General features: G+C 39.6%; 2 protein-coding genes across 4 annotated transcripts; both read right to left on the bottom strand.

Annotated features, from left to right (window-relative positions):
* Positions 1-597: 597 nt before the first annotated feature.
* Positions 598-26,226, bottom strand: LOC134197220 (nibrin-like). 3 transcript variants are annotated; one of them, XR_009972608.1, is made up of 21 exons: positions 26,143-26,226; positions 25,966-26,019; positions 25,832-25,905; positions 23,525-23,679; positions 23,378-23,463; positions 23,242-23,315; positions 22,184-22,287; positions 22,012-22,129; positions 16,665-16,852; positions 16,517-16,605; positions 15,717-15,910; positions 15,617-15,660; positions 15,252-15,558; positions 15,017-15,190; positions 14,836-14,940; positions 14,714-14,784; positions 14,562-14,649; positions 14,254-14,372; positions 10,671-10,709; positions 2,411-2,509; positions 598-1,758 (listed from the first exon to the last, which is right to left on the bottom strand). XR_009972608.1 is itself a non-coding variant. In XM_062666503.1 (17 exons), exons 1-17 carry the CDS (start codon positions 26,171-26,173, stop codon positions 14,643-14,645), a joined length of 1,875 nt encoding a protein of 624 aa, XP_062522487.1. In that variant the 5' UTR covers positions 26,174-26,226; the 3' UTR covers positions 14,397-14,642. The 3 variants fall into 3 exon arrangements, 1 of the variants encoding a protein (XP_062522487.1); XR_009972609.1 differs by lacking the exons at positions 598-1,758; positions 2,411-2,509 and adding an exon at positions 2,520-4,464; XM_062666503.1 differs by lacking the exons at positions 598-1,758; positions 2,411-2,509; positions 10,671-10,709; positions 14,254-14,372 and having other exon boundaries at positions 14,397-14,649.
* Positions 915-7,021, bottom strand: LOC134197770 (CMP-N-acetylneuraminate-beta-galactosamide-alpha-2,3-sialyltransferase 1-like). Its single transcript, XM_062667121.1, has 2 exons — positions 6,930-7,021; positions 915-1,758 (listed from the first exon to the last, which is right to left on the bottom strand). Exons 1-2 carry the CDS (start codon positions 7,019-7,021, stop codon positions 915-917), a joined length of 936 nt encoding a protein of 311 aa, XP_062523105.1.

Raw genomic sequence — 26,226 nt, 5'->3', positions numbered from 1 at the left:
CGAGACCTCACCTGATTCGATGCACCGCTATACGCACCGGTTAAAGTTCAAAAAGAAAAATTGTTGCTTTGGCTCTAGACTCACGCGGTTAACAAACGCCAATGCATCAAAATCGAACCAAATGGGCGCGGTAGGCGATGACGTCGTTAGTGCCACGCCCTGTGAAAAGTCTATTACAAGACTCTAGGTGTTACGGCAACATGACAGCATCGCCCTAATGAATTAAACTGAATTAGCAGAGCCTTATCAATTACCGCAAGGCGCCATTCACGTGGTTCCGGATGTGAATCAATTTTTAATTTACAATTGCAAACAAAAATGGTTCCTGCCAATGTGAATTCAATATTTAATTCTTGTTTTTCATTTTATTTAAGAAATTGATTTAGCAGTTATTGAAGACCATTTTATTAAAATCCAATTTCCAAAACCAAAATTGAAAATTGAATAGACGTTTCATACACCGAGTGTTCACAGTCCCTATTTACTTATTTATTTAATACAGTATCATAGAATCGCACGTGCAGAGTGTGCGCGCATGCCTGAATCCGCCACAACTTTCTCGTTCGGTGTTTACGCTTAATTAATTAACTTAAACAATTGAACAGAAACACATCTCTATATATTAATGATCAAACTTTGAGCATATAAGCTGTGCTAGCTAGAGCTCTGCTTAGTGACTCAACTTAAATCATAGCTTGTCTGCAAACGAAAATGCTGGCTTGACTATAAAAATGGGTCCTTAGCTTAGATACATGTAGTCATTGATGTTGCCATCTATACAGTCAATTATAGCTAAACGAAAACGCTAAACAATTTAGTGTAGTGTAAAATAAAGAAATAAATTAATTATTTAACATATGAACTACAGACGTATACATTTGTTTAATATATATACTAATTCTTCTGCTTGACGTTCATGTAAACACCCGTACTTTGCCAAAGCCGGGATAGAAGTCGGACGATGTCGCGTTTGGCCAATGGCTTAGGAGCTCAAATTCATAATTAGGATAGTGATACATAAAAAATAGTTGGTGGTTTCTGCTTTTCTCAAAGTAATGAACCGGCTCTTCTTTATCTCCACTCAGTCCAAATCCATACACATCGACGTGGTTGCACAGCATCATAGCGAAAACAACCGACCGAAAACCTGACGACGCCATTTTGTTTATGACCTTATCCGCCTTGACATTGGCAGGACGGTGGGCTAGTGAATAGTTGTAAATTAGCGTTCTGGCAAAGTTCATGATATAATTTGAAATTGAATACAACGGCAGTTTTCTGTTAGAGTCGCAACTTCTGAAAGAAACGTCTCTACGGTTTGAGTCATACGGGAGAGGAAAAACCATCAGCTTGGTCTCAGGGTGGATTTCGTTGAAACATCTATCTACTTTGTCTCCAAAGAAATGGATGTCGGAAGGTCGGGATCCAACGTGTTTTTCGTATCCCTTTATTGGCGGGTAGTTGATTCTGGCGACAATTTCGTGATCATCAATGTGGCGTCCATATTCAGTTTTCAGCAAACGGCCTGATGAGCCAACGACTGCGCAACTGTTCCAATGCCTCTGAAGGATAGGATGTCGAAAATGTTCTGCATTGACAGGGACCAAATTGCCTAGCCCTCTACCGCGCTTCTTGCAGTCGGACTGACAGGAAAACAGAGGGTATTTCGCGTTACAACCGACAGAGCTCCATAGTGGGTTGGGAGGTGAAACGTCGGATGGTGAAGAACGCAAACAACTTCTTCGTATATTTAGAATTCTAGACAGCACCACAATAGCAACTATTAAAATAAACGACTCGATCTAGCTGCACAAATATATAATTATTAGTAAAATAACATAATTAAAGTTGATTCAAAGTTTTTTCATATTAACTGTGTCACGTGACGTCGTTTATTCTTATCATTTGCCAATTTATTTTTTTTGCATACACACACATGTATATGTCTTGTTCAGCTTAGAACAGTTTTGGGGTGGTGGCTGGTTGCACTGTACGGATAGATATTTGTCGGGCAATAGTTTGTCAAAAAAATTATATAATACATTTTTAGATATCCATACACATGCACTCCCCACTGTGAGTACATTCAACACTAAAACTAAACACCAAACAGTACATGGTCATTACTGTCTAAAGCTAATCTACATAGCAAATATCTTGACACACACACACACACACACACACACACACACACACACACACACACACACACACACACACACACACAAACAAACAACACAGACACAGACACAGACACAGACACAGACACAAACACAAACAACACACACCCACCCACCACGCACGCACAAGCACACGCACGCACAAGCATACACACACACGCACACACACACACACCCACACATCCACCCACCCACCCACCCACCCACACACACACGTATCATTTTCTTACTTGTGACCAATGCTTGAATAGCTTAGCAGCAGAAATACAACAAAACACGAAAGCACCAAATAATAGAAGATTCTTGGAATATGTGTTGTTGCAACTTGTCTGCAAAGAAGTTAAATGTGATAACGTGTACTCTTCCTGTAATAATAAGTACGCGCACAACCCTATGATCACAAATACACGACTACCTAACAACATTAGACAACACACAAGAGCACACTCACACGCACGCAGTCAGGCATGCAATCAGTCAGTCAGTCAGTCAGTCAGATAGACAGACAGACAGATTGTTTCATTGATTTTAAACTATAAAGATAGGACAAAGTATACAAATCCACCTCAGTCCATTACTCTGTTCATCAATTCCAACTTAATAGATAAAACTGAATATCCCTATCTCTAAATTTGTCTCTCTACTTGACCATGTGAGAGGCGAGATAGAATAGAAAGGCGTCGCCTCCAGTCAGTGAGAAATTCGACTGCTGTTTGGTATCTCCAATAGCTTTTGCCTATGTTTACCAGTTCTTGCAGAAACAATTCTGCCGACTCATCATAGCGGCCGATAGACAGACAGACAGACAGACAGACAGGCAGACAGACAGACAGACAGACAGACAGGCAGACAGACAGACAGACAGACAGACAGACAGACAGACAGACATTTAGCTTAGCAGTTTTACCTATAGTGTTCTTGTAAAATTTTGCTTTTTGTGTTCAATAGTGAAAGAAGACAGACAGAGACAGACAGACAGATAATTTATTCTCATACAAATTGTACTTGTACATATGCTACAATTTTTAAAAATTACAATCAGTCCTTGTAAATAACAAAGTCATTAACTATTGGACTTGACTTTGAATGTCAAAATCAAATAATCTATCTAAATCACCATGATTAGGTGACAGTTGATAATTTGGTATTACATCTTTGCAGAATTGTAGAGAATCTTTATCTCCAATACGACATGAAAATGAAAGCATTAAAATTGGCTTCTTGATTTGCTGACTGCTGTGACAAATGGTGCAAAGAATTCTCTGACTTTGTGCCCCACCTCCCAAAATGTTCTATCACAAGAGGAAAAAATCTTGATACATATCCTCCTGGAACAAGCTCTTCTAAATATTTTTTCATTTTCTTCTCTTCTCTGTCGTGGCAGCATGACCATTTTCCTTGCTAGCCCTCCTAATAATGTCTTGACTGCATTGATGAGCCAGGGACACATCAAGATCCCAATTCTGTCTAGTACGTATTTGGATTAAACATTGTAATGTCTGGACGGTCTTCAGTATTGATGTATTTATGTCTTGGTTGTGTTTGATGAGGAAGGTGAAGGTCAGACAGGCATTCACTCCACCCATTTAAGACTGAATTGTGAGACCACACAGATCCACCTCCATATTTACAGGTCAAAAGATGGTATCCGTATTCATCCAAATCATGACCACTATCACACTTTTTAATCCAATTGGTGAAGGTAGAGCCTCTCCCAACCTCAGGTAAGATGCTAAAGAAAATTCGTTTGTTTTTAAAGCGTGCTTAGCAGAAGTGGGGATGACATCCAGCCATGCACCAGCCCCTCATCCTTGCAGGAACCTCAACCGTGCTGCATCTCTATCAGACTGTGCTTGTATAATAATATCAGTAGCACTATCACTGGCAATCTTTGTGGATAATCAATGCTGTAATTTCTTTGGATATGAGATAAGGTCATCAAGAGACTGTTGTTCTCCATCTTCGTGGTTTGACTTGGGCATTTGTAGTAAAGCTTGATAGGAAGAGGCCGCAGTGGAGCCGATTGACTCTGGCAGTGATTTACTGCTTTGAACATAGATGACTAAATCAAAAAATGATAAAAATCTCTCCGTTAAGTCTTTCATGGCTTGACACCATGAAGATAAGAAAGCTGTTGGTGAAATTTGACTTATCTGTGTCAATCCAAAACCAACAAATTTGATCTTTAAAGTTCCTTGTTTCCAATTGATATCATTCAGATGATTGTAACGTACAATGGTTTCAAACGATAATCTAGTCATATTATCATGTCCCTTTGCTGCTGCTTGCAAATCAACAGGAAATATTTGCCTTGTTAGGTAACTCAGTTTAGGAACATGACAGTGACATAAAATCAACATACATACATACATACAAACAGACAGAGGGTAGATCTTGAATAGAATATTGCTCTAGCGCATCCCTGGAGTAATGGCATAGAAGTTTATCAACTACAACTCAGAGAGCAGCGGCAACCAGAAGAGAAAATCTGAAGATCAAAAAGTACGACTAGGAGAAGTGGCGGCGGAAACTCCTACAGATTGGGGGTGCTGGCAACAAATTCCCAGAGTCACGTGACCATCCGCTTGTTTGAGAAGCTACTGTCCTTAAAGGCTTTATATAGCCTACAAATTTTGAAACGTTTACGATATCCATTATATAATTAATCTCATACCAAACACAATACAAGATTCCGGTAAAACAATTACCAAGCACTAGTACTAAGGCCCCCAAAGTACCTTATTTGCTCGTCGGTACAAGAAACAAAATTGGTCGCAACGTCTACCAAGTTCTTGTCATCCAGTAACTCTTTGTGCACATGTAAGAATGAACAGTTATTTAGCCTCTTCTCCATCATAGTGGATCGTAGGTAGGTCAGTAGCCTCCTAAGAGTTGAGAAGGCTCTCTCTGAAGTTGCAGATGTTACGGGTATTGTAAGGTAAAGACACCTGAAGATTTTCGACCAACATTTGTGCCTATAGCCTTCAAACATTTTGGCTGTTGGGGAGAGAAATCTGAAGACTATTTGAAGAAACTGTCACAGCTATCAAGCGACGAAGACAAAAAGCCAAATGCATCAACCTTCAAGACATACTGGAGATCTGTGTTTTCTGTGTGTCTACAACAATCGAATGCTAGAGTGATTGACAGACAAATAAAGAAGATTGTTTCAAGAGACAGCCACATAAACATAAATAGTTGTAGGAAGAACCAAGCCCTATTGGCTTGGGTAGTATTTAGTTGCTTTGCTTGGATGGTGAATAATAGCTCAATGTTTGAAAATATATGTATTGACAGACAGTAGCTCTCCAAAGGTGCAACGCAAAGGAACCGCTCACGAAGCAAAGAAAATGACATTAGTGACATATATAGTGTCCAATTGCATGCAACCTAAGTTGATAATTTTTAGAGACCCGTGTGGGTCTAATTGATATATAACGAACTTTCGTATCTATAGCTTGTAATAGTTCATATGTATGAAATATAAAGATTTGACAGACAGACAGACAGACAGACAGAAACTTAGCATGTTGTGCGGTGGGTCTGAAAGGCCTCACTCTCTCAGCACCCAATTCTTTCCTCATTAGTCTTAGTTATATATAAGTGTTTTAGTTTGCTGTAATGTTAGCTTTCAGTGAACATTAGTCTAGTTGTACTGTAGTTCTTGGCAGAATTGCATCATAGTTTGATGTAAGAAATAAAAGACAGACAGGCCGACAGACCGACATACAAACAGACAGACAGACAGACAGACAAACAGACAGACAGACAGAAAATATGTATACACTTACCTATGAACACTATAAAGCATTTAGCTTTAGTCGAGTAGTTTATGCTGTGATGTATGATAGTGTGATTGTAAGAAATAAATGATTCTAACAGACAGACAGACAGACAGACAGACAGACAGTTGTTCTTTGAAAATATATGTATTGACAGACAGACAGAGAATGAAACAAACAAATAGCAGACAGAGAAACAAACAAAAACGCAAACACATGCCTATCAATGCTCACAGACACCCACGCACACAGTTACTTAAATTTTTTCAAATTTTTAAACCGTCAAACCATTAATAACGTGCCTTCCATATTTTCATTTTGGTAATCAGCAGCAAAAATATAGTCTAAAGGCTGGTTCACAATATGGGACAGAGAGCAATCCGTTCCGTTCCATCAAACCACATCAAAGGCGCATTGGGAGACTGACAACGGACGGATTGCTCCATGGAGCGTTGACGGACAAATAGAATCGATTCTATTTTGTCCGCTACGTCAGAAGTTGACAGACCTTTAACAGGAAATGATTATAGGTACTGTTACACAATCAGGGACAGGCTAAACGAGGATGACGTATTCATGGAGGGAGGGAATGGCAACTAACGGAACGGGATGTACATGTATTCAACAGGACGTAGAGCTGTCCGTCAGGATCCGTCACGGTCCGTCACGTCTCCATGGCATACTGTGAACCAGCCCTAGTTAGTAAACACTGACACTTGTGCGCCGGGATTGCAATTGTCACATTGCATGTCAGGCACGCCTACCTAGAAATCGACGGAATGTTACAATAATCATGACCAAATGGAGTTAAAAAAGCATCTCATGTTGCGTTCGAATATTGGCCATGGCGGCGTTCCGTTGTATACGGGCTGTACTATCGTCTCCGCCAAACTACGGTGAGAATGGATGCGCAGCACCGACCTAGTAGTCTGTGGCTAAGCACAATAAAGGAATGTATGTCACTCACACTCTGTTCTGATAGCGCTTCCACATTGAGTCGTCATCCATAACAGGTGAAAGACACATACCTCGAGTCTTCACACGAGTACACGTGTACATGTATTCTACATTAGCTCGAGAGTGAGCTTGACGTCAAAATTATTACACTTGCCCCACCCCACACATTTACAGATTCGCATCCCGTTGGCATGCATGGCCGTGGCCACCAATTACGTCGCAAACACGTAGCGTTGGCTTTTTGCCTTTCGAATTATATACACACACATTAGAAATAAAAACACATTTTGGTAAACACGAGGAGAAATGTACGTAGGGATAGCATCAAGTTTGACATATCACACTACATAGGATATCGCGTACTACACGTCAATACATTTGATCGAAAGCGGACATAACAGATGACCGGACGGTTCGTCCAAACCCTCCCTCGAACACCCCAATCTAAGGGACTGCCTAGATGGTCTGCGAAGCGGGGAGGGGAAAGGGGGGGTATTTACGTAACTCGTTGAAACCCATTTCAACGAGTAATGGCAACGGGTTTGTGCACAGTATGTCAACAAGATCTACACCAACAGCTAGGATTCGCACATACAAGGGCTATAACAGCGTACAAGATGTAGAGTTGTGTTAATATACGAGAATCGATATTACGTAATGTGCATTTCCCGGCCGTACAGTCATTTTAATTAATGGTTTGTGTTGAATCGTATTAAGGAGGTTGAATATGAAAACCAAAAGGATTTAGTTGAGTATTTGGCAGACACGCATAAAACAAGTAAAACAAATGAATGTGAATATCTAAGGATATATAATTATTTCACCTTGTTTCGAATCCCTTGTAACACAGATTAGAAAAGTTACTGATGCAAGCTGCATGACTTATATGGACATGTGGTATTATAGTTCAACGTTTTTCTCTAAGAAATAATATTGCTCATGATTCTTCTAGTACATCTGCCAAGGAACGTGAGGTTACTGCAGTCGAGTGTAGGGGTGATCTAATGTATGCTGATAATGAATGTCACAAGTAATTTTCGTCTTTGCTCCTACTATTGTAGGACTTACTTAAGGTAGCTGGTTGATATCTGTTAAATTAATCAGTATGATATTTTCCGCTTGCAATAGCATTGGTTGCTGTCTTCCGAGCAACATTATTGGAATGGAATTAATAATTTAATTGGATTTTGTTGGGTATGGACATTCAGCTGTGTCTAATACTGTGTCCGAAGGTCCTGCACGTGGCCTATCCTTGGCGGTAAAAGATTTGTGCATCAGTAACCAGTCCAGGGTGATGCCTGGAGTGCCCAAACACCACGATATATTCAGGTCGCTAGTAAGGACAGGAAAGCAAAAAGGCAGAAGCAATTGGTGCTGATAGTCCATGAATTCCGTGACGTCGTGGACCCCAGCAAAATAGAGAGAATATTCCAGCTGAAGAGCCAAGACAATATTGTAAATAGACAATTAAAATAATACTAATAATACTAATAAGATATTTGTCTCCCACTAGAACATATCTAGCGCAGACCCCTCACGAGCAACAAAAAATCCCTTTCCTAGACCATCTTTTGAGAGAGCTGCTAGAGAAACGATCCAGCATGGTTCACCAACGTACTGCGTTTGGTTTGTCCTATGTTTCCGGTTTGTTGGAAATTTGTCAGTGTGCATGCCACTGAAGGAGCAAAGCTTTACCATGGTGACCCTCCCTCATCAGAAAACCTAGATATGTAACTGCTTTGCTGGAAAGCAAAATGGGGCAACCACGAGGGAGACATCAATTATTAGATCAAAGAGCACTATCAAACAATGTAACAAAAACTAATTTCCTCACATCCCTATTCTATTAATTAAGGACCACGTGTGCACTTTATGTAAGCAGTTGTAGTTTTCAGTGCGGTATCAGCGGCCTGAAACGTCTACAAAGCATATAAAGTCTACAATGGGTCAAGAATAACTCAATGGACTTGCACTTCACTACTATAGACTATGATGCAATTTTGAATAAAGTTTGCCAGAAAACATCCTCACAAAGTGTCTCTCTTGAACATACTGAAAAGTACAATTGACTTAATATTAATTAATTACGTTAATGTATGTTACCGGGTCGTCATGAGTAAATTCTGGTAATGACAGAACGCGCAGCATCAAATACGAGATAACTAGATAGTGTGCTTACATTATTTCTTTTACATACGGATTATGGCAGTAGCTATATAAGATTTTGCAATGAGGGATCAAAGTCATCTATTGAAAGGCATGTTGGTGATGGAATTTGTATTGGTACCTTAAGAACAAAGCGACGTCAGATGTGTTTGCGGTGATATCTTGGTGGACGGCATGAAAGGATGGCTTTTTGATTCAGCAGCAGAACGCTAGCTATAGGGTACGTAACTGCTGGACCCGTTGTCAAAGGTGATGGTCCACCAACGCTGCTGTGCCTGACCTGCATGCCACCATATGCATAAGCTCGAATCGATTGAAGAACTGGAGCAGAAACAAAACTAAGACGCGTGCGAGCACCAGTATCTGCTCTGAGTCATGGCTCTGGCGTCTTAGCCGTCAAGGAGGATTTCACACGCGCATCATCAGCGCCGATTTAGTGCACTTAGGATAATCAATTACTGCTAAACCAAACCAATCAGAACTTAGAGCCAATATTCTGGTTTTAAGACGCTGATAGGCTTAGGTTATTCTGAAATCATTCTTGTATCACTCTGGTCCAGACTGCAGCAGCACCTACTAAGTTGTTTCTAAACAAACATACTAGTGATGTGATATGTCTAGTGTGCCCTTTTCAAAACTGCGAGTGTGTCTGGATGTACCTGAACTATAAGTTTAGCGCTGGTCCAACAAAATTCAAGCACGTTTTGGCTGCATGTATTCATTAGCGATCACTGTGTTTCCTGTAGGATCGAGACACCGCCTACTAGATCCGGTTACGTATTTGCATAAGTCAGCACTCTATCTCGAACTAGCACATGCACAATACAATTCGAAATACCCAACAAAAATTTTTTTAGCTTTGACTTGCCTTGCGTCGGCACAACACTAACGACACAAGCAAATCCAGTTGCCGTGGCGTTGCCTACATGAAATCAAATCATTTTATGCAGAGGATTACTCTGAGTTTAGGGTTTAGCACTTTTGTGCTTCTTCATTCAGCTTCTGAATATGACAAACAATGCAAACCCACCTGGAATTACACTGCTGGCCTTGGCAGATCTCATTATGATCAACAGATGTTCCTGACAATTAGCAGTCAATGGTAACCTGGGGTTCTAACATTGTTACAGTACAACTTCATTATACAGGATCTGTTCTCCAATGAGTTTTTTACTGCCTTCTCTAAACCAAATTTCCAATCTTTCAAGAATTGATTCACGTGAACTTACACACAATCCTTACTAATTGCGTTTGTTCAAGCAGTATCCACTGTGCTGTACCCCTAGCCGTTACTCTATCAAACTTCCATGGCCATGCAGGCTTCAACAACAATAAAATCTTTAATAAATATATTACCTATTAAATTGTTTATACCCCAGACCAAAAGTTGGTGCCAATAGTTCATCAACCAAGCAGAAAATCATTATAACAATTAGAAATGTTTGTGATGTGCTTCATGATTAAAATATTTGCAAACGGCAAATCAATCCAGTGGGAAATCATTACCGGCAAACGTCTACACCCAGACCATGAAATTCACTACACACATACAGTCATGCATACATTAGCATAGCAATGTTCCAACCTCTCAACTGAAGACACTGCAGAAGTTATCAACATTTTCCTAAAACAAAATCAAAGCCCAATAAGAAAATTTAGAAGTTAGATATATCAGAATATTGCATTTGCCGGAAACTTTCCCAATACATCCATGCAACTTCCTTGTTCAGGTTTGTAGTTTTACAGACTCACCCCGCTTAAAGTTGCTGTTGCTAATAATAAAATTATGCCAACATGCTCTAAGGGTAACTCCCATGTAAAACCACGTAATAAATGTACTTGTTGAACTATGTCTAGGTGTAAAATAGGATCGTAAATTTAGAGACATGTCACACAATTTCTGTTCTGCCGCTGGATGATATATATCTTACTAGCCTCGTCCCCAGACTCATGTGAGCCTGGCAGTGTCCAGTTCCCCGTATAACGGGAAGCTGAACGGGAGGCTGAAAGTGTTATACGGGAACCGGACACTGCCAGGCTCACGTGAGTCTGGGGACGAGGCTATATCTTACATGTGTCATGGCAGGTGTGTAGTGCACAGGGATGCAACAATAAATACACAAATGTGAAACTTGACATTCACAGTATTTTAGCTGGGACTTTGCCAACCGTCAAATATGACGTCATTAATGACGTCATCAAATGTTTGATGTTGACACATTTGGTAATGACGTCATAAAATTACTTTATCTGTTCTCTAGTTGTATTAGAATCATATGCAACATAACACAGACAAACAGACAGACAGATAACAGTATTATTACAATGACAAGTTGACTTAAAACTGGAATTATGAGCTGACCTAGAAGAGAAAGGGTGTACTGTACAAAACATGAGACTGAAGATAAACAGTAATTAGTAGAACACCTGCTGCAACCACAATCACTCATTACCATTTCTTGTGCGAAAGGTCAACAACAAACAAGGAGACCATGCACTCGCTAAGATGTCTGACATGAGAATATGTATTGTTCTGTAGCAACTTTGGGACCATCAAGACCACTAGCAAATGTCGTTACATCTATGGTCCCACATTAGGCATGGTAGGGCTTTCCAATTCTGTCCCAACCGTCAGTAAATGCTGTTTTCCCCACTCCAAATGTCACTTCCCTCTCCCAACCGTCATTTTGACGGTAGTCTTTACTCCGCCTCTCAGTAACTGTTACCGTTTCCCCGAGATGGAGCCTTGCTTTCTATATCCAAATTATAGCCTAAAAGAATTCGAATGAGCTTACTGTACTTTGAATTCAGCCGTCCACAAGCACGTTGTCGCATTCGCCAGGTCGCCGGTAGTGTAACGTCACGCGTCACACCTATGCATGACGGCTGCCCAGAGCGCATATAAGGAAGGTTCTGGCTACGCGAGACTAGCGCACACGTGTCCGTCACGTGGTCTCACGTCATATCCGGCAAGAATTCGAGTGAATTGTCTTGACAAATCTATCGCTCTAGGTTTTGAAGAGGAACACATTTTGTTTGCTTACTCTGGCAGCTCCTTCGGGGACGACAGGAACCTTGTCACAGGCACGGAAGACACATTTGCATGCGCTTCGTACACGTCGCCATGTTGCTGCGTTTGTATGTTTACACATACAACACCACATCAGAAACATGGGCCGCATGCTCTCACAAGGAATACACTTGTGTAATCATATCCTAGTAGACCTGTGGGATGTCCATAGTTTGACAAGATGGTAAATCTTTTTGTCGTCGGTCTCTACGTCAGCTTGATTATACTGTCCTCGTATACTGGAAACGAAAAAAATCTTCCATGGCTTTGTAGTGTTACTCTAGTATTATATGAGAACGCAAAGAAATCTAATGCTAATTTAAATTGTACCGATAGAGACAGAGTTGGGTACTAGAGGTTCGATTAAATACACGACAAGGTCGTAGTGTGACGTCTAGAAATGGGGGCTCTCTAGACTTCACGATGCTTCGGAACACACCCACTTCCTATTGGCTTTTATCTAACTGATACGTTTGTTCTTACACACTATACATGTATGTAACCCAGACTCATAGTGTACATAGTTGACTACGTACCTGTACGTTTGCAAACGCCTGTTAAACATATCTACTTAATTAATTAATTAATTAATAGTATAAAACTGACCAGTTACAGTGTGCGCGAGTTCCCTAAAAGAATGCAAGACGAGGCAAACCGACGAATGTACACCTGCATACTAATTGCTATTGGAAGGTAGGTAGCCCGTATACCCTTGTACTCGGCCACTATACTCCATACTATACAGAAATTGGTGCTTGTTCTAGGCGACACTTGCATATTTAATCAATTAATTTACAACTAAACGACTTTGTGCACTAGATTCAAATTCATATTTTACGTAGACATGTGACTCACACATGAAGCCTTGGTATCGCGATATTTGATTAGAGCTTATTTCTAAGCATTACGTATTTAGAAGTCCACAAATGTCAAGACCACGCCTAAACGCGAAGTTAGAGGGAGTTTCTATTGGTCAGGTCAGCGCGAATTTATTAGCTTGCCACGCACAAAGACAGCATTCTCAGTTTAGCGGCAGTTTTTATATAGTCAAAGGTGGCTTTTTGTCCGTTGCACTAGGCTGATTGGGACAATATGCACCGGTCAAGTACAATTCCAAGGAGGAATGATGCTACCTAGGATCTCACGTCGAGTCAGAGTTTGCATTCGACTGCTGCTGGTTTTCCCACTGGTTTGCAGAATGCAGTTGCAAGCCACGGTCATACTGCCAGCCCTGCAGGAAAAGTGCTAGATGACATTATCTAGTCGAGGCTGTGACGTCGTTCTAGTCATGTGACGCCAAGCGCTGCACGGAAGAGCAAGGCGAACGTGTAGTTTTGGAACATCAGTAACTCTGAACAACGAGAATTGTAGACCATCTGTAGTATAGACATAGTGAAGTGTGCTAAAATCGCGAGCCCTGAAATAACGAGATGCGCTAAAACCTGGAGGAGCCCTAGCAGTACTGAACCACAAGACGAAAAAGCTGCCTCACGTCCTTCTGTGCAGCAACCTCTACAGTACATTGCATACCTATTGCATACAGTGGGTGCACACACCTCGCGCCCATGCATGTTTAAACCCGCCCCAAGCTAATTTCACTTTGCCTGACTGATAAAATACAACAGGACTGAATGTACACACTCTGCATTGTCCTATAGTAAAGACTTTCGCCAATAGTCCTGAGCCCTAGGAGACGGTCGGGCTACTCCGGCCTTAGCAGGACCACTTTCTTCAAGAAGATAATTCGAACTTTCAGAGGCCTAATTCAAGGCCGTAGGAATTGGTCCGGTCAGTCCGGTCTTGGCTGGAAATATAAATGAATTAATAACTAATATTGATTAAAGCAAATTATAGCATTTTGACTTAATTGCCATTTACACTGCCCTGAGCTCAGTCATCGCGTAGCCACGTAGTAAAGTAATTGTTGGTAAACAGTTCAAGATCCCGTTGTTAGATAATATTATATCAGTATGCAGGAAGATTGCTTTTTTGACGGGCTATTCTTGGACCACACTCTTAACGCGTTAAATTGGACCACTTTCAAAACGCTCTGTTTACCTGCAGACTCACTGATTTGTCATAATTTCATATTGCGTACCTTATGTATAGTTTTTCTGTGCCATTCAAGACTCGAAGTAGACAACGATTGATCACAGTATAACTTCTTTTAAGCTGGGCACCAACACACCACAACACATCATGATGTTTTCACGATACCTATGCAATAGAGACATAGAGTTTCATAATTTTTATCTCTTGCTTTTAGCTTTCTCTTCTAAAAGTCCAAGATGGAAAAAGCATCATACGACCAGTAAAGTGATCAACAAATTGATGCAAGTTTCAATTACATAAATGAACTAACCAACAGTTGCAGGACTAATTAAGTCAGTTCTATTAAAACATTACCTTAATCTACCAACAAAAATCCTAATCCTGATCCAAACAATCAGTTTGCAGCTATCACACTTTAGCCTTCTTGATGGGCCACTACCACCTATCACATGCAGTTCAACAATTGCTTATTGATTCTTTGAATTCTTATCACACAGAAAACGCACTTAAACAAATTTTTCTCTTCTTCTCCTTCTTCTTCATATTCAAGTCTCGTTTTGGCATCCTCTTCAGCAATCTAACAAAGATCGTGTTATTTAGTGTTGTTCACTATCAAATGACTATCTACCTTAGCCAGCGTTTCTTTTCTCCACTCCTCCTTAGCTTTGTTTTCATGTACGTAGAACTGATTGGGATAAACAGCCTGAGACGCTTTCTCATCAATCATAAAGGCCTTGAGGACACATAAAGTTAGCTTAACATATAGTACACTTGCAAAGTCTACACAATAATGCTCAAATAATGTCTACCTTTCTAAAAATTTTGACGTTGATGACACCACTAGTATCAAAACCATAAGAGTCTCTGCTTGATGCAAATGACTCTCTTTGTGGTGCTACAAAGCTCAGATCTCTGAATTCAGTTTTTGTAATGTTCGATGGAAGATCTCTGTCCTTATAAATTATACAACTGAAACTTGAACGCTAAAGCACACAAGCAACAGTCTTTCTCTATAATTGAAAGCATGACCTGCACAAAACCAACCATCTGTCCATGAAGAGTTGCTGCAGTTTGGCGTGTGTACTTTATTTGCTGACCTGATGGAAGGTCTGCAAACATACTACTATCGCTGATAAGACATTGCCTTTCAGGTTTCATGTCAGGTTCCTCAACACTTTCCTGTTCTCGTTCAGACCCATTTGTGACTGCCACTGTAGCTGTCGTTGCCGTTTCTGAAGCACAAGTAGTTGGAATAGCCTCTTTACTACTATTTGTGATTAGTAAAGGCTCAGGAAATATGTCGGGAACTTGTCGGGGAAATGCCCAAAATGAGGTACAGTACGGTATATTACTACAGAACGAAAGGAACATTCAATAATCAGTTCATAACAAAAAATTGTAAAGCTGACCTTCCTACATTTCCTCCAGTCAAACAGTCTGCTATGCTTTGTTTCTACACAATATACACTAGATAAACCGAATGTTTACCACTAACCAAAAATCAACAACTTGTCTTGTATTCTTGTCTCCACAATGCCGTTTTGAAGGATTTTGTTGACTAAAACTGCTATCATCTTGTACCACTAAACTGTTATCTACATTTGATCTCTGAAGGGGACGTTCGTTTGTAGAATGATCAGGTCCAGCCATAGAAAGTGACTGAGTTTGAGTGCAAGTGACCGATGTCTGACTTGACTGCTGACCTGTCAACAAATAACAATCTTAATTAATGTAATGTGACATTCATTCTACCATAACCAATATATTGGAAGCAATAAGATGCGTATGTGTTTTTAATCATAACGAATACATCATGAAAGTCACTTGAGAATATTTAGAAGCCTTTGTATGCCTGCTGAAAGAAAATCTAACATAGAATGATTCAAACATATTGTATGATCTTTCTACTGATTAAACCAAAGTAAAATTAATGACAAAGTGATCAAAGTGGATTCGTATACAATGTAGCATTGTATGCTATCACTTTCGCAAATAAAACTAAAACATACTGTTTGTCACTAATTACAAGAACAATATATTTGAAAAGACATGGTCTACATACACACCGCTGCAACATCAGATACATGCTACTGTGTCATTAGTCCAAAATATTAATTTATTTTAACACCACAAAGCACCATTTGCGTGTTGCTTCTTGTTTCCTCAATATAGTTTTAAGTTAATCATTGCCGTAAAAATTCACAAGTATATTTAGTATAGAACTAAATACATAGGTCACAATACTCACTGTTAGTTCTAATGGCTAGTTTTCCCACAAACGCTGCTGAAAGGTCATACTTTAAACTTACATTTACTAAAAGGGTTGCAGAAATTTTCTAATGACACATGAAGAATTGCAAGTCCAAGCTGAGACTCTTGAATTAACCGACGTTGGTTTCTAAACAAACATAAACATCAATCTCTAATGAAATGTAATAAAACATGTAGCTACCCCACTTTTGAATGAATTTTGTTGCTCGCATAACCCATTCTTTCTCTTGAGGAGCACAGTTTTGAGGAAGATCAACAGATAATACAATTGTGTCATGATCTATGAGCTTGCACATGTCAGATGCTTTAGTGTTGTAATTCAAAAGTTGACTGCGACCTCCAGCATTAATTATTGTTAGCTGCAGTCGTTCAAACTGTCAATAAACAAAGCAGATGTTCATGTGCAAACGATGCATAAATAGACACACACAATACGTCTCAGATGTTTTTCACACACACACACACACACACACACACACACACACACACACACACACACACACACACACACACACACACACACACAGTGCAATAATAATAATAACTGTTGCAGTTGTTATACGTGCTATTTGCACACAAAGACACAAGACAGAGAATCAACAGCGACCACTAAGTAAGCATGCAAGCAGACAAAATCGAAGCAGATGCCATTCCATACAAAGTGGTATTATTATTACTATATAAGGACAAAGTAGCCAACATCATACGTACATGTAGTCAGCAAGGTTCTTCGGCAGGCAGACATAATTGATATATGCAATGCTGACAGAAGGACATGATACAACAGAAATGTATAATATTGATATTGATAATATTGATAATATTTATACTGATAATACTGTAGATCATCATAACACTCACACTACGGCTAACTGTAAATCTTGAGGTATTGTATGGTAAAAGCTAATCATTTGCTGCAAACTTATAGTTAGTGCTGTGACTGCTGATATAGCCCTAAACCTTCCTTCTTTTAGACCTTAAAGCAATTGAGAATTACGTATAACATGGTAAAAGCAATTAGGGCACACACAAGTAAATTTTGCTTGTACAAACAGAACGTACAAATATATATATATATATATATATATATATATATATATATATATATATATATATATATATATATATCCAGACTCGACGAAACACTGGCACTGAGATCTAACTAAAGTCGGATTTTCAGTTTTGCCAACATGTCCAGATACATAGTGGTTCCACCAGCCATTCCATTTTTGACTGATCATACAGAAACAAGTCAATTTACTGTAGACTTTGTAGCTCACATTTAATGAATTAGTCTTCTAGCCAAATGCTGTGTCAATAATAATAATAATTTTCAGAAATAAGAAGACAAACACTTGTCTTCTTATTGATATCAGCTGTCTTGCTGATGGCAACATTGGCAGGAAACATGCTGACAAGTTGGCGAAGTACAGCGACTCGCGATTGGAGATAAGCCGCATGTGGCATTGTCAAACACTGGTGGTTCCGGTGGTCTTGGGAGCTTTGGCCACAGTGCACACAGGTATTGCACGGTGGCTGGACATTATTCCAGGTCATCACAAACTGCAGCAGTTACAGAAAACAGTGCTTCTGGGATCTACTTGGATCCTTCCTAAAGTCATGTTTTCTTTCTACACAGCCGTGATGATCTAAGTACTTCTGAAGCAGGGTTTGCTTCCAGTACTTGTAATAGACTTTACAAACCAGACTGATCTGGTTGAGCACGACACATAATAAGACACAGAAACATGTACCCTGCTGGGCTCACCTGCCGGGTTGGTGGGCGCCCAGATGGGGGTAAACTTGCCCATCATGGAGTTGCATAGCAACACATACTAATAATAATAAAGTGGTTAGCGACAATGGCTACCACTCCATGGTTTGGGTGTTCAAACCCCAGTGACGACAGTAAATTATAAAACTTGTCTGTTGTTTCTCATGTTTCTCCAGCTTTATCCATGAGACTACTCGTTTCAGTTGTTGGGAAGTTTCTGTGGTCTAAGCACACAGTCCGTTGACGATGACATTCAGTGCTTCTTGGTGGTCATTGATATCCACTAGGTATGCTGTATTGAGTTCGTGGTCACCATAATGCCTGCAATCTATATCGAATTGGCTAGCCATTGATTGCCGTGTGGACTACACAGAAACATGTACCCTGCTGGGCTAACCTGCCGGGTTGGTGGGGGCTCATGTGCGGTAAAGACCCCATTTGCCCACTATGAAGGGGCATAACAACACATAATATTTAGTGGTTGACAACAATGGCTACCACTCCATGGTTTGGGGGTTCAAACCCCAATGACTGTAAATTATGAAATTCGTCAGTCTTTGTTTCTCATGTTTCTCTAGCTTTGTCCATAAGACTATGACTCGTTTCAGTCATTGGGTAGTTTCTGTGGTCTGGCAAACCGTCCGTTGATGATTATGTTCAGCGCTTTCCTGGTGGTCATTGATATCCACTAGGCATGCTGTACCAAGTTTGCAGTCACCGTAATGCCTGTAATCTATATTGAATTGGTTAGTCATTGACTACACAGACACATGTACCCTGCTGAACTCACCTGCCGGGTTGGTGGGCACCAAGATGGGGTAAAGACCCCATTTGCCCATCATGAAGGGACATAACGACACAATAATAGCCTAGTGGTTTAATACAGTTCTGGTTCTCTGACCATGATGGCCTGGGTTAAATCACGGGTGGCAACAGCAATATAATAAAACGAGTCTGTTGGTTATGTTACTGTCTATTTGGCTATGTCTGTGAGAGTAGACTTGTTTCTGTCGATGGCGAGTTTCCATGATCTGGCACGGGAACCGTTGGAAATGAGGATCAGTGCTTTCCTGGTCGTCATTGATATCTACTGGGCGTGCTGTCAGATTTGGTGAAATCCCCGTAGAGCACATAATCAATAATGATAAGCCAGTTACTAGCACCATATGGATTACACAAAAACATATACCTCTCTGGGACTTACCTCCCAAGTTGGTGGGCACCCAGCTGAGGGTCAAGACCCCACTTATCCTACTTAGAGGGTGACAACAACAATATAACGCTTCATGGATCCAGTCAGATCCTACGTAAAGTCATGTCTTCTGTCTAGACAGTCCTGATGGTCTAAGCACCTCTGAGGCAGGGTTTGCCTCCGGTACTTACAAAAGATCTTACAAACCAGACTGATCTGGTTGAGCACGACATAATAATATGGCTTATTGGTTAGCGACAATGGCTTTCACTCCATGGTTTGGGAGTTCAAATCCCAGTGACGACACTAACTTATGAAACTTGTCTGTCTTTCTTTATTATGTTTCTCTAGCTTTGTCTCAGTTGTTGGCGAGTTCCTGTGGTCAGGAAAACGGTCTGCTGACGATGACGTTCAGAGATTTCCGGTCACCAAAATGCCTGCAATGTATATCGAATTGGCTAGTCATGATCGTCATGTGGACTACACAGAAACATGTACCTTCTGGGCTCACCTGCCGGATTGACAGGAGCCCAGATGGGGTAAGGACCCCACTTGCCCATCATAAAGGGGCATAACAGCACATAGATTTCATTGTTCTATAGCTTGCAGAGTCTATAGTACAATGCCACTACACGCCTGGAGATGTGATTTAGGGCTAACTGAAAAGTGTCTCCACATTAAACATGTAGTGCTTGTGCATTTACGTACCTAAATGTAAAATTAAAATGACCAAAAAACTGAAATCAAAGAATATCAACATTGATTTGTCAAGGATAGTAACTCTACAACTTCAAAGCAAACATAGACTAAACATAAATCTTGCTTTTATTAACGACCAGATCCTAACATGATTGGCCAAAATTTGAGCAGCAGGTAAAACAATACCTCATCCCTAACGAAAAGTTGACAAACAACTGCATCATTTCATAGAATTACCACCTCTACCACCACCATCACCACAGCTAAGTATCACACTATTCTCTGCTATAGCTGCTTTATGCATTAAAAGATGTTACAATAATTATTACTGCATGCATTTGAAAAAAACTTAAAAATAACTTCAAATTGAACATTTTAAAATATACTGATGTCCAACTTACTGGCCTTTCCCAAGGTGCAGAGAAAGTGTTGGCAACGTCTATTAGGTAGGTGAATACATGCATATGAGCACAAATAGGCACAATGTGAGTGGCATTTCAAGTCAGAATGCCTAGCCAAATCTACTAATGACAAAAACAGTGGCACTGATTTTGATAGTTAGTAGACAGTTCATTAAAAACATATACTACAACTTTGAAAATGACAACAGCATGACACTCTACACCAGATTTCTAAAATAAGACCGATCGTATCCTTTAACTATTCTTAGTCACTACCAAAAGGATGTTTAGTATATGTCACCTTAAAAATAACTACCACAACCTTCCACATATGTAGTCTGATACCCCCTTTGCACGACCACTTGTAAGCGGCCCAGCCCCTACTGGCTTGGTTTCTACAGTATGTTGTAAAACCATAGAGAAAACGCGAGCAGCTTGGCTTGTGTCCACTGCAAATGTGAGCTAACACAACCTACATCAACCTCAAGTACTTCACGCATGTCAATGATACGCATCGCCTTCCTTCTATAGAGTGTGTCGTTTAAACACGGGCTGGCGCAGCTCGGCTCACTATGCGTGCTCCTGTAAACAGGGGGTATTAGAAAACAAGCTTGTCTAACAAAATACAAATTACTTATGAGCTTTATGTTGCAACTGACATAGTAAAATGTACTCTCTGTTAATAAATAAATTGATGCAGGAATAAAGCAGTCAAACAATTAAAATCAATCTCTCATAACTTAGCTCTACCATTCAATGCCAATTTGACTTAGAAATCAAATTGAAAGTAATGGAGTATATAACCTAAAAGCAGCAAGTACAAAAAGACAGAAGTATATAGCCAGTCACTTACATGTATACAGTATATTAAACCCATGAACAAATGCAACCAGGTAAGTGTCATAAAACAATAACTAACAGAGACCAAAAGGTACATCATGTTTATAATTACTTTACTCGCTTGAGTATAGCCCCAGGGCTCAAGTAATCTCGCATCCCCAACTTGACCTAGACTTTAAGATTTTCATACCTTTTCCTTTGGTTAGTACTAATTGATGCTTCCTCCAGTGACTGTCTGCTATATTTGCTCTGCCTGTAGAAATACTAATACCATTATTATTCACTTGCCCACGCCTTTGGCAAATGCAGAAGCTATTCCAAAGACAATTCGTTCATTAACTGTTGAACAGAAAATTAGTTTGTCATTTGGCATCACAGGAATGGCTTGGTAGTGTCAAAAACTACCAAAAAATTTAGCATTGACAGGTGGTGTCATTAGTCATTTAGTTAAGTAATTAATCACTTCCGCCCATTAACACCTCTAGGTGTCAGACTATTGAGTAACCTCCCAACCCATACTTTTCCTAGATGCTATAGCCAAAACCCATAGGGGTGGGGTAATACTCAAGTAAGTACGGCAATTATACAATCACTACAATGCAATCAACAAAGAGGTGTACAATATACCATTTTCTTTGTAAGCAGTATTACAGTTTTTCCACAGAGCAGTTTCTGTCTTCTCTCATCAGGCAGAAAAGAGATTTTTGTATTTTGCAGTGACTCCTCAGCCAATGTTGGGAGATACCTGAAACAAACTGAGTACCATACAAGAATTCAAATAAATAACTGAACAATGCACTGTGAGGGATCTGGCAAAGGGTCATTTTGCTCAACGCATGTACAAGCTTGCTCTAGCCATCTTGGTATGATAATTGGTTTACAAGTCACTAGAGCAGCAACCACCTAAAAAACAAAGAAATGTAAGACAAGCAGTGGTAAGTATTCACATACACAAACATACAGTTATACCTACAAAGAGACACTCAAACACAAACACAAGCACAAACAGACAACACTCGCCAACTACACATACCTAAACAGTCTATATGACAAAAAAGATGAAATGTGTAATATTCAGATAGATGTTCCATATTGTGTTATCATTGCAGTCCATTCAAGTTCTAGCACTATACTAATGGGTTAATCTTGTAAATGCTGGTGTTTGTCTTTAACACAATAGAAACAGGAATAGCTCTGATAACTCAGTTACAAGTAAGTTAAGAGTGTCTATTGCAAAATTTTATAAGGTAGAACTCAAGGAACTATAGAGCTTCATCAAAAGACTGAAACTTGCCCAAATTCCTTCTTTTGCAGTTGAACTAGATTTCAAGGTGCCTTGGTCATTAGCTAGTTTTATTGAAACATACAATCTTTGGTTTAAAAAGTTTTTTGCAACACATTTCTACACTGTAGTTGGTTGTATATAAAGGTGCAAGAAATGGGGACACCTCTACCAACCAAAAAGACATGACGCATAAAGGTTGTCTCTAAATAAGATTCGCATCTTGCACCAAATTGTTATCAAAAGTATATATTCAGTCATCTCAGTAAGTCTTACGTGTGACGTATTGCCAGTATATCAGCAAAGTGCATTTCTAGATATGCTATAAGTATGTGTACATCAGTGTTCAATATATTGCAATGCATTATGTTATTGCAGACATTGACTATGCATTTGCATCAGCTGTCGAATCCAATATGTAAATTTGAATTCGGTACATGCAATGTACCATGTAAGTAAGGAATAAGCAAAAATTAATTCACAATAAATACAAACAGTTGCAGCTATGCTCTACCATGCAATGTCAAGAATCACCAAAATACTATTGCTACAAATTACACACTTCAACTGATGACCTTAATAGTGACTGTAATGCTGTTCATAACCAAGTGTGTGCAGTCACTTGTCCAATCATTGCTGATTCTGCCTCCTACACATGACCAATAACTATATCGCCATCACCAACACGATAGATAAGACAACAGAAATAACCGAGCTTGTTCACTATAGGCTTCAATGCCCTCTTTTCTTCTACAAGCATTCCTGAGCAACAAAACACCAGTTGCTCAAAGCCAACTCTAAGTACACAGTGGGTTAGTGTCGTTCTTCTTCACAGTCTAATACTCTATGTGTACATACTTGAAGGACCCTTGCATTCCAAACATGACAACATCTCCATTGTGAATGGCAACCGTTTCATTAGCAGCAAGTTGTCTGTCATTCACTTTTGTTCCAAACTTTGAGCCTTTATCAGTTAGGCTAACATTTGTATTGGCGTTATGACTATTCTGACTCTGACGAATACAAGAATTACAAAACACACATTACAACATGTAAGAGTTACATTTGCATTACGTAAGACCTCCATATAGTACTCTAATTATCACATTATCCATAGATTGCAGTAATTCAGTACTATCAACCTTGAAATAACTTCTTTGTGTAAAAATAAAATTATGTAGTTTCGGGAACTGCACTATATGTGCAGAATAATTTGATGCATTCACATCATGTCTAAATATACCAATAATTAAAATTAACTTGCAGTTATTGTTATGAGGCCACACCAAATCATGCAATTTTGTTCTATGTACAAAACATTCTCTCAACCTAAGCTTAAAATTAATATCACACTAAAATTGACACAAACCCAACTACCTACTCCTGCTATTTCCATTGCAAGATGCACTGCACAGTCCAGAGTGGAATATAATGGTCGATCATGGTCATTGACCGACCAACTGGTGTTCACGACCAAACACAATTTTGTTTTTGATCAGACATACCTACACGACAGGATTGTCAAGGCGCAATAGTTATTGCATAGATGGTTTAGAATCAGTAAGTGACCAAAAAGTCCAGACAACTGACGAAAGCAGCAAACAAAATCTAATTACAGAGTTGATGATCCTAGATGTGGAAGTGCATTAGTGACAATACTGTAATACTGTAACTGTTTATATTTTAATAGCAAATAAATACAGTAGTGAATATGATGCAAGAAATAAAGAAATTGAACTAAATGTTGACGTTGGTAATTACAAGAAAGGACTATCAAATCAAATAAGAATGGATGCCTAAAATATAAAATGTCAGATCAACCACTCTGCTGAACCATCACTTAACCAAATGCACCTGGTCTTGCATCAAGTAAAACTCTGTTAAGTAAAATGGTAAAAAAACAGCAAATACACTGGCTCCTAAAAATGATTTCCAGGGAATGGTTCATACCATATTTTCCCCAAGTAGTAACCCATGCTCGAATAGTAGTAACACATGCTCGAATAGTAGTAACACATGCTTGAATAGTAGTAACCCGTCCTTGAATCCATGTTCTGAGGCGATTGAAAAAACAGTGACCCATGCTCGAAGAGTAAACTGTAACCCACGAGTCACTCTCACTCCAGTTCATATAATTGTTTGCTACATGTTCGTTGGTAGCTATGGAACCAGCTTACTGTATGTGAATGGTATTGTCCAACACTCATAGGTACACTCTCTGCCAGGAAGGGTCAAACAATAATAACCTATGCTTGGACTTTCTGCCAATCTTGGACTTTCGGCCTAATAATAACCCAAGGTTCTAGCCAGGACTTTCTGCCAACCAGTTTTAATAAAAACAATGCACACAAATCCTCTAGTACCACGCCCACAAATCTATACAAATACGCAACTCTAGGTAATGCTCCTCACTTCCTGGCCTATTTCCTGCTTTGTAGGATAGACCATCTGGTCAGGGAGATTCTGTATACGTCTTTACTTAAATCACCTCGCTGTAGTCTCTCTAGTAGAGAGATAATTTGTGAACAATTCATGATGGTTCAGACACTTGAGGCTTGCTGGTAAAGCATCTGTCACTCCTCCTGGGTATCTAACACTTCATTAGGATTAATTAAGTAAACAAGTTTAGAACCAATTCCATATTCACTGGTGACTAATGGGAAGACTCACCTAGTTAGTATAGATAAGATTACAATACCAACGGGTGTCGTTAAGTGCTTTTTACATAAATTTAGTGCAATGTGTTTGTACAACCTAACCCCATAAACCGCTCCTCATTGGGACAATGACTGTTGGAACCTCCCCATCCGTCTAGCAACGCTCCCAATATGACAGTAAAGATTGCCCTGGCTAGAATCCTGGTAACCCATAGCCAAAATAATTCTGAGGTGATTGAAAAATACCAACCCTTGGTATGACTCGCGGAAATACCATATATGTAATTATTGTTACAGTCACACACATTACATGCACACAGCAGGTAAACTTTCATAATACAGCAATTTCTGTCTCCAGACAGTTTGCTCCAGCCTTTTACTTCTGCACTTCATATCTGTTAGTTTTGTTTGATTTGTCTACAGTAGTCTACCCATTTTTATTACTTTCAGTTTATTTGCAATAATTGATCATTAATAATTTAATAAATTAAGATAAATTTTTGCATACCTGGGTAGAAGAAACAACGTTCAGAACAGCGTGAAATCTGCTGACCGATTTATCTTCCAGTAAAACGTCGCAATCTGCAGGCAAATTGATATAAATAAACGATAGATAGACAATAAAATGTGTGACATGCGCACCTTTCCTTCCTACTCTGTACTCTTTGCCTGATAAAAGGTAAATTTGCCTTACACCTAATCAACCGATAATCAATAATGACTGTCGCTAGCCACTCTCATGAAAGTCATTGAGCTAGACTTTCTGGCCATGGCAGCGTCAATCTGCTCAGAATCATAAAAAAGACCCTAGATTTCAACCTGTTCCTTGTATTTGAGTGAGTGTCCACATTGCTGTGTAACAGCGTACTAAACCAACTGAGGTCCAACGATTGTTACGTGATC

This window comes from Corticium candelabrum, chromosome 22 (assembly GCF_963422355.1).
Source record: "Corticium candelabrum chromosome 22, ooCorCand1.1, whole genome shotgun sequence".
Lineage (NCBI taxonomy): Eukaryota > Metazoa > Porifera > Homoscleromorpha > Homosclerophorida > Plakinidae > Corticium > Corticium candelabrum.
The sequence above is the reverse complement of the archived record's forward strand: the minus strand, read 5'-3'. Positions and strand labels throughout refer to the sequence as shown.